The sequence below is a fragment of the Macrobrachium rosenbergii genome, chromosome 7, assembly GCF_040412425.1.
Source record: "Macrobrachium rosenbergii isolate ZJJX-2024 chromosome 7, ASM4041242v1, whole genome shotgun sequence".
NCBI classification, from domain to species: domain Eukaryota; kingdom Metazoa; phylum Arthropoda; class Malacostraca; order Decapoda; family Palaemonidae; genus Macrobrachium; species Macrobrachium rosenbergii.
The window spans coordinates 43,572,290-43,593,524 of NC_089747.1; the positions used below are offsets into that span (position 1 = coordinate 43,572,290).

A 21,235-nucleotide genomic window follows, 5' to 3' on the forward strand; every position below is an offset into this window, starting at 1 on the left:
TCCGAATTTTAATTACGATAAATTTAATCATAAAATTAGTTACAATAACTTTAATTTATCATAAATTTTGTTATGATGATTTTGATTTATCATAAATATAGTCATGATAATTTTAATTTATCATAAATTTCGTTACGATAATTTTAGTTTATCATAAATTTAGTAATCATAATTTTAATTATGATAAATTTTATTCAACATGAAATTAGTTACAATAATTTTAATAAATCATAAATTTTGTTATGATGATTTTGATTTATCATAAATTTAGGCATGATAATTTTAATTGATAATAAATTTAGTTATGATCATTTTAATTTAGCATTAATTTAGATATAATGAAAACTTACTATAAATTTAGTTATGACAATTTTAATCTATTGTAAATTTAGTTTTGATCACTTTATCATAAATCTAATTATGATAATTTTATCATAATTAAATTTATGATTTAAATTTATATTAAATTCAGTTATGATAATATTATCATTAATTTATCTGTGAAAAATTGAATTTATGATAAAAAGTTTTCCTTATAAAGCATGTAAAACGGTTTTTACTTCATTAACCCTTATCATAATAAAAAAAAATTCATAAACATTATTTCATAATGTAATATCTAACTGCCTCCCTCACTTCGTATGAATTAATTTTATCTCAGTGAAATATATTTCGTAATAAGAGTATAGGCTTCTGCCAGCTACAGTAATCTGTAAAAGAAGTCTTATATAATCCATAAGATCCATAAAGGAAAACCTTATAAAATTCATAAAAAAGACCCTTACCGAATCCATAAATGAAACCTTATCAGATCCATAAAGAAACCTTTATAAAAAGGGAGATAATAATGACAGTAATATGAAGAGTAGAATATATATCATAACTATTTGTTGATTAATACTTCTCCATTTCTAAGTTTGTTCAAAAGCATAGTGGAAAGGCTCAATTTGCATGTTGATGTTCTTTCTATAAGCTTCGATATTATTTTCTAAAGAATATTTCAACAGGGAATTACTTTAAACATAATTTCATCCAGGTAATTACTTTATTCTTTCCCATGGGCCAACTTTCCATAAAACCCGCCCCCGCCCCTCTTCAATAAACGCCATTTTCTCATATAACTTGAACCTGTAAGATAAAAATACTCTTTAATTTCCTCTTATTAGGGATAGATAAGCGAATCCAGCATTCCCTCTTCTCAAGTTACGCATATATGACATTGGTGTGAAATTTTAGGCTGTTGGACATGTTACCTAGGGAGAAAAGCTGTGAGAGATTATTTGGCTGTTGTTTTCCTGCATAATTATACATATATACATACATACATACATACATACATACATACATACATACATACATACATACATACATACATACATATATGTATGTATGTATATATATATATATATATATATATATATATATATATATATATATATATATATATATGTGTGTGTGTGTGTGTGTGTGTGTGTGATGTAAAGAATACTTACAATACACGGTCTGATATTTCATACATTAAGCATACGTATGCAGGTTATCTATCTATTTATCTGTATACATAATATGTATGTATGTATGTATGTATATAACTAGATAGACACAAAGATAAATAGTTTGCATACGTATGCTCAATAAATGAAATGTCTACCCATGCACTGTAAATATTCTCTACACCAAAGTACTTGTGGGACAAATATTAAAAAAAAAAAACTTTGGACCTCTCTTAAAAAAAAAAATACCAAGTTACTTCCTTCGATACTCACCGAAGTACGACATCGTCGTGGAAGCAGGTCCAGCCACGAGCATGACCACGCAGAAGCAGAGGATTCTGTCGAAGAACCGTCTGTTCCAGCTAGTCAGATTGCAGGGCCACTCCATCTTTCTCCCCCCGAGATTTATCGGGCCCTAAGAGAGAGTTCAAGGTCTTCTTCTTGCGACTTCTAAACAGATTCAGTCTGTTTAGGCTTCCTCACTTGTTTTGTTTTAGTCACTGTTTATTTGTTATTCCTTCAGATTTTTTTTTTATTCTAAGGTAGCTTCGGAGTTTCTTATTTCTTCCTTATGCCTTCATATTTTTCGCAGTGATCTCAAGTATGGGATGTACACCACGTTTCTTATTTTCACGTTGATTCTTTTACACGGCATATCAGTATAGTATGATGTAAGATATATCACGAATACTTTCCACTTGTCAGTAATAGTCTGTACACCTCTTCTGTTATCTAGACATTGAAATCGTTACAATTTCACCTCTGAATAAAATCAGAACACTGTAAGACACACAAAAGTCGCTCCACTCGAAAAGCATAGAACCTCACTAAAACATTTCTACACTACAACACTAGTAAATTTCATAGAAATTCACATTTTATAAAAATGTACTGTTCTATTTTCTATGCAAAAATGTCCAGAAGAATTTTCCCTCAGCTCTGATATAATTAAAATGTTTTCCAACGTTCAGGAAAATACGGCTAGGGACATTTTAATAGTTTGAGCCGTCTATGAAGATACTGAAAATTTAAAAATCATAGAATGTTACACTTAGATGAATGTGTATGAATGATTTAAAAGTATTTCAAAGGTTCATTGGTTATGGGGAATATCATATATATATATATATATATATATATATATATATATATATATATATATATATATATATATATATATATATATATATATATATATATATATATATATATATATATATATATATATATATATATATATATATATATATATATATATATATATATATATATATATATATATATATATATATATATATATATATATATATATATATATATATATATATATATATATATATATATATATATAATTAAAATTAATCGTTTTAGAAAATAATCTTCTCTCAACAAACACGTTCTATCTCATATCAATTCATTTCAACATGATTTAAGAAAACGATAAAGCTGTTCACCCAAAAATCCACATTGAAATACATATGAGAAGGGCAGACCCATCTGACATGTATCTGCCCAAAAAATACTTTTTTCTTCAAAGGTTCTTTAACAGATTCTAGTAGTCTTTTTTTTGCTTTCGAGTATTTATATTTGAAAATATTTCAAGTATTTGATTTTCTATCTTCAGAGATATTTTCAAGGTAAAATATATAACAAAAATATATTACCCTTTAATTCAGCCTTTATGCTTATTACATGCGTGGCATGCGTGAAATAACAAATTCATATTTTGCGTGTTTTGCTGAAAAAAAAAAAAAGACCTATTGTATTTCTTCTATATAATATTCTGTCGTAAGATCTACTACCTACAGTGGAAATACTTTGACTACGAAAATCTCCCCGTGAGGTGGAAATCCAACTCTCATGGTGTTATTTTTTGGACTTTAGGCTATTTATATGTATATTGCATACATACATGCACTATCACCCAAAATATGAGCATACACACATAAGTGTGTGTGTGCGCGCATGTATATATGTATGTATACATATATATACATATTTATATATATACATATATATATATATATATATATATATATATATATATATATATATATTTATATATATAAAACTTGCTCATTTCACAAGAAATTCGTGTATACTATTTTCATAAGTTTTTTTAAGTATATATGTCAACTTTTTAAATCAACGTTTCCAGATAGAGACAAATTTTTATCCGAATTACACATATGCATTAAAATTTCCCTCTAGACATTGCCTTTATAGAAATTAAATATTATTCGTAATTGTTTTAAAATTATGTACACGTACGTCGTCTTCTTATATATGCATAGGAGTTATGTATGTATGTATTATACATAAATACATACAAGGTAATATTAATTACTGCATATAATCTTAAATTTATTGCTACATATAAGAGAATATGATCAAAAAGAAGGAGAGAGAGAGAGAGAGAGAGAGAGAGAGAGAGAGAGAGAGAGAGAGAGAGAGAGAGAGAGAGAGAAATATTTTGTCATCAGTAATAAAAACACAGCAGGTATTATCAGAGTAGTTACAAGAAGTGTATTTATCAACATAAAGCACAGATAGCCTAACTTCCTCTAAAGCATATGAATAATGTTTTTAATTATTTTAATTATACGTTGAATGCCATCTTACGCTTCAACGTAAAAAGTTATACTGCATTCATTTTTATATGGCTATGATAAATTATGAGATATGTATATATATACATATATATATATATATATATATATATATATATATATATATATATGTGTGTGTGTGTGTGTGTGTGTGTGTGTGTGTGTGTGTGTGTGTGTGTAGATGTACGTGCGATTTCAAGAGTATTGTAAAGTTAGAATAATCCATATCCATATATGTATGTATGTGATGTTTACTTCCTATAGATGAAATAATAATAATAATAATAATAATAATATATAATAATAATAATAATAATAATAATTATTATTATTATTATTATTATTATTATTATTATTATTATTATTATTATTATTATTATTATTATTATTATTTATCTGATGGTTAGTTAGAAATAAAGCATACCCTGGCAAAAACCCGAGTTTCAACCTGACATAATATTTAAATTTCCATTCAATATTGTGAAACGTCCTTACCTTTTCTTATTTTCAAAATTTCTTTTTTCACATATATCTGTTATACTACTTTTCCATATCCGATAAGAAAGACGACTGGAATCCAACGTGACTTAAAAATGCGTGGAAAAGAAGTTCTTTGAGAAATTCGCATTCCTTTCGTTATGCAAAAACAAATTTATTTCCCAGACTGGTCTACCAAGTTTCACATTCTTCTCGTCTATTCACAGTTCAAGCTGTTCGAAACGGCAATTATTATTGCTTTTAATAATTTAAAAACATGAAAAAATTATATTACTTATTTTGTTTAGACATATTATGTAAAAACTTTCAAAATGAAACGATACGTTATGAAAACTTCTCTACCTCATAGAAATGAGATTGCGAGAGGTTCGGATATCTGCCGCTAGATGGGAGCACGCTACACGGCTGGGTGCGGAATAATTCAGGCGTCAGTGATAGATACCCCTCCATCCAGGACTGATGGTTTGTCTTTCTAAGTAATCTTTCCCCCGGATCCATTTCCCTCTCTCTCTCTCTCTCTCTCTCTCTCTCTCTTCATTTCATCATAACTGTCTAGCAGGTAAAGATATGCAGGGTAGAAAGGACCATGTTCATTTGGTTTTTCGATAACCTGTACCGAATATGATACTTGACCATTAGTGTCTTCCATATATATATATATATATATATATATATATATATATATATATATATATATATATATATATATATATATGTGTGTGTGTGTGTGTGTGTATACTGTATGTATGTATATATATATGTATGTATGTATGTACAGACACATATAAAAGAGTTTTACGCTCTCATAAAACTGACTTGGAAATGTTACTTACTTTGCATGCATAATGAAAAGTAAATAGTGAGTAAACCACAGGACTATAAGAATACCCTGCTGTCCACAGCACAGGAATTACGTCATATGTATGAATAAGACTAATCATTTGAATTTAAAACTAAGAACTACGTATTCACACATGGCGATTAAAGTCAGCAACTGCATTTCAAAATTTAAAAAAAACTGCTATAAAGAGAAGTAAGCAAAGCAAATTATGATCAACCTTCATAGAGATATTTTTCAAGAGAAGCCATGTTTATATTTGAAGGCTGTATGAGGCCTACTGAACACCTCTGGACTCTATGGAAAAAAAATGAGAAATGAAAGCTGCTGATATTTCGGTAGAATCTTAACTACCTGGTCCTGTGAGTCAAGTGGTAATTTTAGGTCACAATGTGAAATCTTTCGTCTCCTAATTAAAGGACTCTTAGAAATGCCATCTCGTTGAAGAAAGAAAGTGAATTCCAGACTCCCAAATTCTCTGTTTTCCTCTTCATTTTCCGCTTATTTCAGTTAACATCATTTCCTCTCGTTCTCTGTGGTGTTTTTTCTTTGTCTGTCTCCCTTCATTTTCTAACTATGTGTCTTTCTTCTGATAACAATGGAGCATGCTAGTTCTCATAACCTCACTTACACAAAACAAACACAGACAGAGACACACAAACACACATATATATGTGTATTAATTAAAATCAAACCAGTCAATCACTATATATTCCTCTAATGCATCCCATTTCAGCAATATTTGAAAACAATGCAATGAGTTCAGTGAACGTGCCTCTATTATTCCCGAGTTGTCATAATTACCAGGGATTAATTGAAATCAAATTTTAGCTAGTTGCATTTTGCGTTGTATTTAGCAAAATCACTTCCAGGATTTTTATTTTGCTTCATATTTCGGTATGTCTAATCACTCATAATCACTTTGCCTTACCTGTTCTTATGACAAAAGAAAAGTATTTCTTACATAATGTTTCTATCTTTTCCATTCTTTAACGTTCATATTCTTTTCACGTGGTTCCACATTGACCTGTTCGAAGAAGATGACCTTTTAATCCAATCTAAGGCTATTAGCTAGAGGTCTTTCTCTTACCCGGATCTGCGTTGGATTAACATTTACAAAAATTGTTTCTCAAAGCATTCTCCTGTCGAGGAGAATGGAGAACAGATTTGAGCGTCTGAGGTATCAAAAATAATTAAGTCTTAATATGCACGCACACGCAAAACACACACACGCACCTCTCTCTCTCTCTCTCTCTCTCTCTCTCTCTCTCTCTAAACACACTCTCTCTCTCTCTCTCTCTCTCTCTCTCTCTCTCTCTATATATATATATATATATATATATATATATATATATATATATATATATATATAATAAAAGGAACCCATAAAAACACCAAAAGGGTAGAACGTTATAGCTATATTTCGGAGACACTGGCCCTCTCCCTCGACAGGCAGGTAATGAATGAAACAAAGAGTTACAGAGCAGTGGTATTCATACTAATGAAGGAATATTCCAGAAGTCAGCCGCTACGTCACTCCTGTTGACAGCTTCTCCTTAAGCTGTCAAATACTAATGCTCTGTAACTCTTACTTCATTCATTACCTACCTGTTGAGGGAGACAGACAATGTCTCCAAAGTACAGTTATAACTTTCTACCCTTTTGGTGTTTTTATGGGCTCATCTCATTAGATGGATGTCTATTTTAACAGAAAATATTTCAGTCATATATATATATATATATATATATATATATATATATATATATATATATATATATATATATATATATATATATATATATATATATATATATATTCATTATTAAAGTTAATGTCCCAAATGGGAAAACTTAGATAATTGCACTATGAGTCACAACTAATGTCTTAAAGGAGAGAATTAATGATATTACAAAAAATGTAGATGATGCATATATATGCAGTGGGACCTTAGTAAATGAAGTGTGGTGTGTATCATCCGTAGAGTTATGAGCGAACTATAAAAATAAATCAATTTCAAATAACTATTCCAAGCTGCATTAATTAATTTATTACTATCATTATCATTACATTAACGATGATATAGTGAGGAAAAGACACAAAAAACAGAGCTAAAGAACAAAACTGATGATTGCGTGGATGATATGAAAGATAATCCTTTAAAGAGATAAAAGCAGAATTCATTAAATAATCGCGAATACATTTATTCACGAATTCCGCGGACCCTCACTCATATTCCCATTCCCAAAAATTTTTTTTCCTATTTTTTTGGGGGGGATCATGATCCCTTTTCAGATCCGATAGGAAACCGATTGGAATTGAATTGGACGCCCAGGGAAATATGTGGAAAGCAAACTTTTTCCAACATTTGCATTTTCTTTGAAACTGTGGCGAAATGTTTCCTGGACGCATCATACTTTCCCTCGTGGTCTGCTATTCTGTTCCCCTTTTGTCTGTTTAGGAATTTTGAAGGAAAAACATTTAATAACATTTAGGTTCTTAAATGCATGTACTGTATGTATACAGGTGTTATATATATATATATATATATATATATATATATATACAATTATATATACATATATACTGTATATACACATATATATATATATATATATATATATATATATATATATATATATATATATATATATATATATATATATATATATATATATATATATATATATATATATATATATAATTACACACACACACACACACACACACATATATATATATATATATATATATATATATATATATATATATATATATATATATATATATATATATATAGATATATCAGACGTCTTATTCAGTATTTTTCAACCTATATAAAATTCTGCCTTTATTCTTCCATAAATAAAACTTTAAGAATCCATAATCATTTGGTTGGTTTAAAACAACGTCCGCGTTTTTGCATTCCTCCATATCCATCCATCCGTAACATACATGGATTATTGAGGGATAAACATAATATCCGTATTCCAAAAATTATATGATACAATTCTCACCTCAAGATTGCAAAGTTGGTTTGCTCCAGACGAAAGGCAAGCAGGAGCTAAGAAGAGATGAGGTTGGGAGAACAAATTCTTTCTCTCAGACCCATAATCCATATTGCCATATGGGCTCGGAAAAACTTATGATAAGGTTATCAGTAGCAAATTGACTGAAGTCCTGAGGAAGTTGGGATGTGGGTCAAACATGTGGCGGAAATTCAAAATGCTTAATAAAAAACCACCAGCATAATTGATGGCATATCGGTAGAACTCTAAAGCTGATGTCCTTCGGGGGAGACCAAGTTCATGCTTTTAGTTTTCTGTAAAAGGAAACTATTGTGCCGGCTTTGTCTGTCCGTCCGCACTTTTTCTGTCCGCCCTCAGTTCTTAAAAACCACTGAGGCTAGAGGGCTGCAAATTGGTATGTTGAGCATCCATCCCCCAATCATCAAACATACTAAATTACAACCCTCCAGACTCAGTACTTTTATTTTATTTAAGGTTAAAGTTAGCCATAAGCGTGCATCTGGTAACGGTATAGGATATGCCACCACCGGGCCGTGGTTAAAGATTTATGGGCCGCGGCTCATACAGCATTATACCGAGACCACCGAAAGATAGATCTATTTTCGGTGGCCTTGATTATATGCTGTACAGAAAACTCGATTGCTCTGAAGAAACTTCGGGTAATTTTTTACTTATTTACTGCTTACGTGAACCCGACGATTCAAATGATGAAGGAATATGCACAGGATGGTTAGCTTGGGCGCCTTCATGTTTTACTTTTAATAAACGACACTGTTATGGTTAACACAACGGGAGGGAGAGAGAGCAATTTGGAAATTTCAACAATTAATAAACTTCTGCAATGAGTACGGCATGGAAATTAACGGAGGAAAGACGAGATACTTCAGTGTAAACGTAAGTGACAGAGACCCTTTGATGTGCAACAGTTTATTTGTTCACTGGCGTGATAGTTATGAGTATCTAGGCGACAGAATTGTGAATGCAAGTATACACGAACAAGTGGCGTATGAAGAACCTTCACAAATTTCAATCATTTTTAGCGATACAGAATGATGCATCTTTTTTATGAAAAATTAAAGGTCTGGTCTGCAGCATTCAATAGTTCCCTGTTTTATGTTGCTGAATCATGGTGGACTTTGAATATACGAAGCTGGCGAATAAAATATACTTACAGATTCTAAAAGATCTCTTAGGCGTGAAGAGAACCGCGTGCACGGAACTGCTTTATTTGTATGGGAAGTGAAGCTATTAATATTATGCGTTGGCATTTGGATTTTTTTTAAAAGTTGATGTAAAGACCCGGCTACAACCAAAGTTACTTTTACCAATTGATTAATAAAGCAACAGAAGTACAGTCTCCTATGAGAACATAATTACAAACATTACAGCGAATCCAGGGAGACCCAGTAAAGATTGAATTAGCCAGATGACGGCATAAAGTCAGCTAAAACACTGAATCAAATCGCCGGTTAACTTACGATCAGTTTAACTCTGAACTTGTAGAAGCAGCTATTTACAACAGATGAGAAATAGTTCCTGAACGCCACAGATTAGCCTGTACTAGAGCAAGGCTAGGATCTCATCGGTTCAAGATAGAAACCCGACGCTGGTCTAGAAAGAGGTCGAGAAAGAGGTCTTTGAAGCTGTGGAGAAGTACAGGATGAAGATCAGGTATTACTTAAGTGGCCCTTAGTGAGTGATATAAGGAGGGATTTTACAACGTTAGACTACAGTGCACTAAGACATTTAATGACAAATGGCAATATTCAGGACTTGTCAAAATATACATATTTAACTATAAAGAATATGAATAAAATAAATGAAATGACGTAATCAGAAATATGTGCTCTTAGTTTCAATTGTTGTATTTTGCTTTAATACTCATGTGCATTAATATTATATTCTGTATAATAATGGACAAATGTGATAGTTATTTATACTTTAAGCCCCTACAGGTGACGGACCGATTATTGTAACATTTATGTATTATTGCTTATATTTTCGCACATTATTGGAAACACTTTCGTCAATAGATTATTATTATATCAGACAATGATAATATTAAATACTTTTAGTTTTTGGAAAATTTGATTATTTCTTTAACACACTTATCTGTGTGTGTGTGTGTGTGTGTGTGTGTGTGTGTGTGTGTGTGTGTGTGTGTGTGTGTGTGTGTGCCTATAAGCGTCTGCGTTTTACGGCTACCGAGACTGATGCTCAAAGTAACGCAGTTTCTTCAAACCACGCCAGAGTTATGTTGCGTTATGACGTCCTGCAATTCTAATTCATAATTGTGGTACAGATAATTGAGTAAGAACTTCTATGAAAATTCGAACTTTCCTAATTAAAAACACATTTGCATATCCATTAATGACATAACGCCTCCGCATATTAATTAAGAGTCATTTGCGGAATGTGAGAGTTCACATAACTCAGAGTGTGTTCTAACATATTTCTTGACCTCCCGTTAACTTGCCGATAAGAACTACTTCAGGTAAAATGTAAAACATCAAAAGAAAAACAGAAAAGTGAAAATGACAAAAATTGAATAATAAAAGGTTACTTGAGTTAGTGACCTGATCATTCCCTTTTTTCGTTTTTACCTACGTGATCATCTGGTTTTAAATTTTATACAATTCTCAATGGGTGGGTGAGACAGTAAGTTGCAGCACTGACTGCAGGTCGTTTTAATTAAATGTAGCATTTCTCAAATCAAATTAACGATGCAAGCAATTCTCTCTCTCTCTCTCTCTCTCTCTCTCTCTCAGACACGTACACACACAAAAAAGTAGGATTGCAACAGAAAAGTAACAAAATGTAACGAGATTTGTGCGTTAACGTAACTCTTTGTATAAGTGGGACAGCCTTTCATATTATGAACGGATTTCTATCTGTATGTATATGTATATATATATATATATATATATATATATATATATATATATATATATATATATATATATATATATATATATATATAGAGAGAGAGAGATAGAGATATAGATATATATATATATAGAGATAGATAGATATATATATACACATGTATACACACACACACACACACACATATATATATACATATATATATATATATATATATATATATATATATATATATATATATATATATATATATATATATATATATATATATATATAAAGGAGTGGGAACGATAGAAATTCTTGAAGCAATTGAAAAATTCCCTGAAAATCATTTATCTCTGGCCCAAAACAGAGAAATGATTCATCATTTGTAATGTAAGAAGACAAACAATTACATTCATAATGAAAAACATCACTTTAAAAAATCAGTTTGTGTTTAGCGACATAAGCTATAATAAAAAAAAAATCCGTTAAAAAGATTGTCACAAAATGCTGACTTATTACTGGTTGTGAAGAAGAGAAACAAAAACCAAAATTTACATAAGCGTTAATCCCAGGGACAATAATTCATCCCTTAAAACAATATAAAAATCTTATGATTTTAAGCAGAGGCGTGATTTATCGGACACTTTTATTTAATGCTGATTTATGCTTATGAATAAGGAGAGGAGGAATCATTTTGGTCTTTCACAGCCTTCACGTGCACTATTCTCTCTCTCTCTCTCTCTCTCTCTCTCTCTCTCTCTCTCTCTCTCTCTCTCTCTCTCTCTCTCTCTCTCTCTCTTCCCTTTTATCGTTATTCAATAGTTTTATCTTTATGTGAATCGTTATATAATAGTATATATATATTATATATATATATATATATATATATATATATATATATATATATATATATATATATATATATATATATATATATATATATATATATATATATAGAGAGAGAGAGAGAGAGAGAGAGAGAGAGAGAGAGAGAGAGTCAATGTTGCTATCATTCTCATTTATGAATGGACAAAAACCAGTCGAACATTTGAAAAAGGGGGACAAACGACGTAGAATTCAAAACTCTTCGAATTGTCAACATTCAAATAAAACTAATTTAAATTAACAAAAAAGTGAAATCGAAGAACTAAATAACGGCAATCTTATATTTGTAGCTCAATTTAGAGTAAGTTTTTCCTATCAAAATCAATCTGCAGCCAGGAACACTGAATCAAACAGGTCAAAATAACCTTTTTTCAAGATTACCCTATTCAAGAGATGACCAAGGGCTTTACTCTTTCTCCTCCGCAGATTGAATGGTCTCATTTGCTTACGTAACCCTACAATAAATTCCGTTCGTTTGTAACAGTGGGGTTAAACGACAGTCAACGACATTCCCCTTTTTTTCTTTTTAGAGAGAGAGAGAGAGAAACCTGTTCGAATCTTTTCTATAGGCAGACTCTTAAAGATTTGTTTCTTTTCAACCTCTTTGGGTAAAGCGCAGATTGAAACTTATTCTCTCTCTCTCTCTCTCTCTCTCTCTCTCTCTCTCTCTCTCTCTCTCTCTCTCTCTCTCTCTCTCTCTCTTGGATATAAAATAAAGACGGACTGAACTGAACTATCTATTTATTAGATGGATAGACAGATATATATGAACATTTTGATGCCCGTTATTAATGTCACAAGACATAAGAATTTCATCTGGATGATAGCTGTTGCTCATGTGTACGTATACATATTAATTGGAAATATGATTGTTTCCATGTGAAAAAGATGATCTATGAAGCCTCTTAATATTTCTGTAACACAGACGACACGATATAAATTAATCTAACTTTGACCATAAAAAGGAAATTTTAATCAAAAGTTTGATGGTAGAGTTTTCTCTTATCTCTACAAAGATACCAGAAGACAAAAATCCTTACATCAAAGGACAAAGGGGAGGAAAATAATGAAATGTCGATCAAAATAACAGGGTAGATGTTTTCCCAGAGTTATCAAAACGAACCGTGAGAGGTAGAATAAAAAGAAAAAAGAGCCAGTGCACTGGTTCACAGATCTTGTTGGGGAAAGGGTGGAGGGTGGGGAGGAGGAGATTAGGATGGGGGCGGTGTGGGGGGAGATCAGGACTGGCTAGTGGATAAAGGAGGTATAACAACCCAAGGAAATATTTACTTTGGCAACATAGAAGCTCTTGCTGAGGATCAAAAGAGGTATGATTTAAGGTCTGTGGTAGATAGAGTTTTGATAAAAAATTGTAGAGGTCTCCATTAGGATAAACAGTGCTCGTTCAGCTATCGCTTTTAAAGTCTTCTTCACCTGCCCATTAATGTCAGTCGAATTTAAATGATCTCCAATACACTACGACTACTTCTTTTAAGATATGATGTTGTTATTAACGAAGATTTAATACACACTGAATTCATTACAAACAGTTATATATGATTTTAAACACACACATACACTGTATATACATATACGCACATACCAAACAAACACACACACGCCCATATATATACGGGTGTGTGTATGTAAAATCACATATAACTGTTTGTCATTAATCCATTGTCTTTGAAATCTTCATTAATAACATTTTACATTAAAGGAATAGTTTTAATGTATTGGAGATCATTTAAATTCGACTGACATTAACTGGCGGGTGAAGACTAATACTTAGATAGTAGTTCCTGATAGTATATATATATATATATATATATATATATATATATATATATATATATATATATATATATATATATATATATATATATATAATGCCTAATTATTTGCATATTCTTTAAGAATAGACCAAATTTTTATCCCTTTCCCCTGTTTTGAAATGTTAGGGGAAAGTATGTCATGAATCTTCATAAAAACTTTTATCTTTAATTTTTAATTACTTTTACATATTAGAATTAGAAACATACACTTGGAAGCCTTGTATTGAAACTAGAGAAAATTTGTTCTGCTACTTATATGCTTTAACTTCATTCTCAAATAAACTAGGTAATCTATAGATGAAAATACCAAAGAGACATGATATATCCTATCATGTATAACGCCATTAAAAGCTTGTATTTATAAAATTCAAGATAATAACTTCCTGGTAATATTTTATGCATACCGAATTGTCGAACAACATTGATCTGTCGAAGTAAAACCTTTGTCCCAAGATGGGGTCAATACGGGATAAAGTTGTGTCCTGCTAATCTTCAAGTTCTTTCTGCATTTCCTCAAAGTTAAAAGAATGCGAAATCAATTGATTGCTTTCAGCTCGCTGGTTTCTGCGTTCGTAAAATGTCCATTAATGGAATTCGAATGTCTGGTATTCCTTTTAATTTTAACTAAAGGAAAACCTTTTAAGATAGGGTGAGATCAGGTGACTCTCTAATTCTTGTAATTTATTAGGATTAGTCACAGGGTCCAAATGAGATCTGGAGAATGCTGGAAATAAAGGAATATTGAAAAAAAAGCAGAGGACGAGTATTAGATTTCTGAATGTCTCTGGAACATGATTCTAAAAATAATATTGCATGACGCGGAATCATTTTCAGAAATTGAATTTTCCTTAATATCAGACAAAGTACTTCAACTCATTTTAGTAAGATTAAAACACCCAGAGTGGAAAAAGCATTTCTGTATGCATAAACGTCTGATATTTCTTGTACTTTTCAAAACTAAAAGAAAAAAATTAAAAAATGTTCCATGCGGGATGCCTTTACATTCAAGGTCTTTCCTGACACGAAAATAAAACTTACTTCGCTGAAAGAGCATAATAATTTTTACGTTTATATATTTACCATTGCGTTTAAAAATTTTCTGTTTTACTGTCAAATCAGATCTTGAAAGCATTCTTTAAAAGTGTATTGTGAATACCTAATAATATAGTTATGGTTCAATGAAACCGCGGAAGTATTAAAGTGATGTGGAAACATTTTAAACTTTTTGGGATATGATTTCTTAGTATAACTTTTATAAATCTGCACTATTTGTTTGTTTCTTTTTATAAGTGCTTAATGTTACATGTTTACTCGACCCAGGAGATTTGACTGTTCAGTGTAATCAAGTTGTTCTTTATTTATATATAAGTCTATATAAAGTTTATTTTACGTCTTACTTTCAGTGGTAGTAGTATCTGAGATCTAACCCAGTCCGTAATTAAAAAGTAATTGAAGAATTCTAACTAGTGCTGATCTGAGCTCCTCAGGAATGTATGTCGTGATATAAAGACATCCCTTTTTTCATAGACGCATTCACTTCAAATTTCTAAATGAATAATACCAGTCATTCCCCATACATAAAAAATAAAGAAAAAAAAAGGATGCACAGATAAACACAGGAATGAATAAAAAAGCAAACAAATCAATAAATGAATAAGTATATAAATAAATATATCAGTGAATCATTGAATAAGTAAATAAAAAACTAAAGTCATAAAATAATAAAACTGAAAAGGGAAAAAAATCAAGGGTAAATGATATGGACGTGTGGGTGCGCTGATGAAGCATAGACAACTTTGCCTGGAGTTGACGGGAGTTCAAGTGAAAGAGGGTTGGAATTGGTGTTGGTTTTACAGTGCATGCTTCTCTCCATGTGCCTATATTTTAGTAGCATATTTATCTATCTAGCTATCTATCTATCCATCTATAAAAATATATCTATATATACATATATATATACATACATACATATAATAAAGATATATACAAATATTATATGTATACATATATAAAGCATGTGTGTGTGTGTATGTGAGGCTTCGAAGCACTAAAGTTAAATGCCTCGGATCAGTTGCTCGGTTAATTTATTACCTCAATGCTGTTAACAGGCATACCTACGCACCCACGCTTGAGGAGAAACAATATGATGATATAGAGCTAATATTTCTATCTATATAATGATAAAATTATACATATAAATGTATATAATAGATAATATATATATATATATATATACATATAAATATGCATATATGTATATGTATCTATATATATATATTATATATATATATATATATATATATATATATATATATATATATATATATATATATATATATATATATATATATATATATATATATATAATATAATTGTCGAAACTGTGGTGACAACCTGTTATTAGACATACCTTTTCCACGTACACGCAGGTAAATGAATTACTTATAAGTACTTAAAAACATATATATATATTTAATATTATATATATTTATATATATATATATATATATATATATATATATATATATATATATATATATATTAATTATCATATCATGGTGGAAGAACCATTTTTGTTGTTGTCCTGAAAAAACTGTTGAGAAATTTTTCTGAAACGCCCATGTTGTTAAAAGTCCATTATAAAGTTCTTGAAGGCAGAGTGAACATACTTTGAATCACAGTATATTCTCCCTCCCTTATCATTTTCTTTCAACACGACTGTGAAAATACACTACAGTTCTCTTTCTTATGTTAATGAAATGATATCTTTTAAAATGTCATGTTCCACTTTCTGTATAAGTTCAATTTAGCAGTTATTTATATAAAATACCACATTGTTAGGGAAACGACAAAGCGTCAGATAGCAATTGTTTACAATTATCCGATCAACCTTATTGTCAAAAAAAGGAAAATTGACTGAGCACTTTATTGACGACAAACGGCAGAGGAAGGAGGTTCGGCCTCAGTCAACAGCGGCGCGACGTACGACCTACCTCGACCGCGGTCTGAGTTAGACTGGAGAGCTCCGATGAATCCAGGCCCCCACTGTCACACCATTCAAGTCTTCCAGTCTTTGGCTCTTTTGCAATGCCCCCCCCCACCCCTCCAACACCAAGCTAATACAAGGGGAGCATATATACGCATGCATGTCATAACCTCATGTCATATTTGTGCATTCTCTAAGTCCTTCTGTCTATCTGTCTTTCTGCCTCTGTGTGTCTCTCTCTCTTTCCATCTTTCAATTTATCAGAATGTCAATTATATATGCTGAAATTACAGTTTTAAAAGTCTCTCTCTCTCTCTCTCTCTCTCTCTCTCTCTCTCTCTCTCTCTCTCTATACTACAGCATGATAATTTTTTGTAAAAATTATAAATACGAAGTTACAAAATGACTAACTCTCTCTCGTTTTACAAATTCTGAATTTTCCAGGTTATTAATAAGATGAAAAGCAGTTTTATAAATGCATAAGATTTAGTTCCTTTCTCTCTCTCTCTCTCTCTCTCTCTCTCTCTCTCTCTCTCTCTCTCTCTCTCTCTCTCTCTCTTCTATTGCATGGTACTTTTTGTAAAAGTCATAAATTTGAAACTACAGACAAACTAACTCACTACAGTTTGCCAGCTACTAAATTATGCAGAATGTTATTAACAAGATCAAAAACGCAAAGTTTTAAAAGTGCACCAGATTTACTTTTCTCTCTCTCTCTCTCTCTCTCTCTCTCTCTCTCTCTCTCTCTCTCTCTCTCTCTCTCTCTCTCTCTCCATGAATTTTATTAAGCCTTTAAAATATCACTAGGACAGCAAAACGAAGTGGAAAGTACAGAGCGTTTTACATCTTCCCACTCTGGCAATGCATGCTATACATCAGCCTGGCTTTTATTGGCCTAACTGGAAGCCAGAGTTATATTTCGCAATCTCTCTCTCTCTCTCTCTCTCTCTCTCTCTCTCTCTCTCTCTCTCATACCTCCTTTTACCTACAATTTATACTAAGGAACGATTCTCTCTCTCTCTCTCTCTCTCTCTCTCTCTCTCTCTCTCTCTCTCTCTCTCACACACACACACACACACATTTCACACATACCTCCTTCTGCTTACAATGTATACTTCGAAATGATTCTCTCTCTCTCTCTCTCTCTCTCTCATACACATACACATGCACACACATACCTCCTTTTACTTACAATTTATATTTTGCAATAATTCTCTCTCTCTCTCTCTCTCTCTCTCTCTCTCTCTCTCTCTCTCTCTCTCTCTCTCTCTCATACACACACATTTCCTTCTTTCACTTAGCACATGTAATGACCTGTTTTATTGTAGTTACTGAATCCCTAGTGATTATAAAATCTTCAATGACAAAATAAAAATGTTCAAGTGATGATTGTCATGTAAACGTTTTCTGCACAGAAGGTTCATCCATGATTCTGCAATCTAAGTATGATTGTGGGAGTGCCAGTTGTGTTTGTTAATACACACACAATAAATATATATATATATACAAATACACACACACACACACATAATATATATATATATATATATATATATATATATATATATATATATATATATATATATATATATATATATATATGACCTTTTATGATAAAACAGTGGTACAATGTAGAGAAAATAATGCCTGACTCCCCTTTCGACTCACATAATTCAACATAAAGGAATAAATGAGGTAGCCAAGGGCCATAAATCGAGTTATGGGTACGTATGTTAGCGTTATGGCTCCATACGATGGTATTTTCTCCATTTGTAGAAACATAAAGCCAAATTGCGCCTATCAGTCTAAATTTAAAGTTGCATGGGTCAGTAACATGCTTCCAGAAGAGATTAGAATATTCGATTAACATGTAATACGTTGAGTGGTTGTGAATATAAGGATTAAATGAGGTGTATTTGTAACAAGAAGTTTATCTCTGCAGTCATGTGTGCGTAACTGTTAGATATATATATATATATATATATATATATATATATATATATATATATATATATATATATATATATATATATGTATATATATATATATATATATATATATATATATATATATATATATATATATATATATATTATCATGTAGCTACAAATGTCGAGGGATCGAGACCTAGTAGTACCAATCCTTTTATCACTTATAAATTCCCCTTCGGCGATAATTCCCCCATCGGGGATATTCCCGAGGTAGCGTGAATTTGATATTAAGAAAAATTTGTAGCTTCATGATTGTATATAAATCACGGTGTGATAAAAGATTTCATAAATATATATATATATAGTATATATATATATATATATATATATATATATATATATATATTTTTATAAATATTACTGCTGTTCGCCCTCAATTCTTTAGTAACTTTTGATTGTAAAAATATCAGCCTGACTGAGACCAGGAAAAGACGTTGTCTATATAGAGGTTGTGGCGTCTTCAGTTCAAACCTTAACGTCCGTTGGAGAACGGGATAGGTATTGAAGTTAGGCCTTCCACCCTATAGGAAAATTTCCCTATCAGCCTTAAGAATAGGTGGTCCTAAGGTCCTTTTTCCTTTCTACCTGTCTCTTGGTCAGACCTTGAAAATGCTTATTTTTGATAAACAAGAACTATTTGGACACCTGGGGTGACTGTTTTTGACCTAGGCCGGTCAGGGAACTTCAGAGAGAAACTAAGCAACACCGTCTCGGGCAGACGTCTGGAAGGTGGCCCTGTCCCCTTTCTTTTTCTATTATTCTATTAGTGAAGTGAAGAAGCAATTGACAACTAGAAAACTATTTCTCATTCAAGTGCGGGTTGGTGCGCGACAGTGAAATTAACGTTCAGTCCTCATAAAGGTCAAACAAGAAAAAGTCTGATTTTGTTCAAAACTTCGCCCATTCTTTTATCTTTTTCTGTATTTCGCATTTCTTTTTGTTTCCTCCTTCATCCCCACTTACTGTATATGTGTTTACGAAACCAAAAAGTCTGCAGAGATTAAGCCTGAAAATTATTATATTGTTAGCTTCAACTTTCCAAAAAGGTTATTCAGTAAAATACCTAGGATTTAGGGTGAAATTTTGCAAAATCATCTTGTTAAATCTCGATGCTTTTGTATGCCTGCATGTCATCAGAATGTTTGGAAGAACCGAGTTTGAGCCCATCTTTAAAATCAAATTCATCTCAAATATTCTTGTTAGGTTAATTCATTTTCTAACTGGCGACCTTTAAGAGGCTAATTAACGACTGTCTTTGAGGTTAACTTTTGGCTTCCAATGGAGTGGCAAGGTTACGTGTAATCTTGGTTTGCAGGCCGTAAGTTCCCTGAAAATTACGTAAATTGAATAATACATGATCAATATGAATGAAAAGCTAATGAAACCTCACCTGAATTTTTGGAGCATTTAAAATCGATAAAATATATTTATTTGTTATCATTGTATATAATATATAGTTATATATAATTATATATAACCTTATATACATATATATATATGTGTATTTGAGTGTGAGTTGTAGAGAGAGAGAAAAAGTTTTTTTGTTTTTAGAGAGTTGATTAGATGAATACACGTATAGAAAAATGGGAAAAAGTTTCCTAAAAGATAATCATAATTCTTTAGTGTTCTTCCAACACATTTTCCAGAAATGTGGGTGAAAGAACAAGAAAGTGTTCGTCACATTCTTTTTCTCTGTATCCATGTGACCTTGCGCGTGAGAAGATATATATATATAGACCTTGATATATATATATATATATATATATATATATATATATATATATATATATATATATATATATATATATACATATATATATATACATATACATATATACATATATACATATATATATATATATATATATATATATATGTATATATATATATATATATATATATATATATATATATATATTGTATTATAAGTTTGTTCTTCATTGGATGGGTGGGTAGAGCTCTCGGCTAGCACGCTGTTGGCCCAGCGTTCGACTCTCCGACCGGCCAATGAAGAATTAGAAGAATTTATTTCTGGTGATAGAAATTCATTTCTCGTCATAATGTGGTCCGGATTCCACAATAAGCTGTAGCTCCCGTTGCTAGGTAACCAGTTGGTTCTCAGCCACGTAAAATAAATCTAATCCTTCGGGCCAGCCCTCTCTAGGAGAGCTGTTAATCAGCTCAGTGGTCTGGTTAAACTAA

The 21,235-nt window shown here is 31.1% G+C and overlaps 1 protein-coding gene across 1 annotated transcript in view; it reads right to left on the minus strand.

Moving 5' to 3' along the window:
- The window catches only part of LOC136840352 (zwei Ig domain protein zig-8-like), a 27,595-nt gene extending 10,521 nt beyond the window's left edge, over window positions 1–17,074 (minus strand). Inside the window, exons 1-2 of the mRNA XM_067107045.1 lie at window positions 16,981–17,074; window positions 1,767–2,513 (exon numbers count right to left, since the gene is read on the minus strand). Of these exons, the coding sequence (XP_066963146.1) occupies window positions 1,767–1,881 (115 nt within the window). The 5' untranslated portion in view covers window positions 1,882–2,513; window positions 16,981–17,074. The remainder of the gene's footprint in view (window positions 1–1,766; window positions 2,514–16,980) is intronic.
- Between the last annotated feature and the right edge of the window lie 4,161 nt (window positions 17,075–21,235).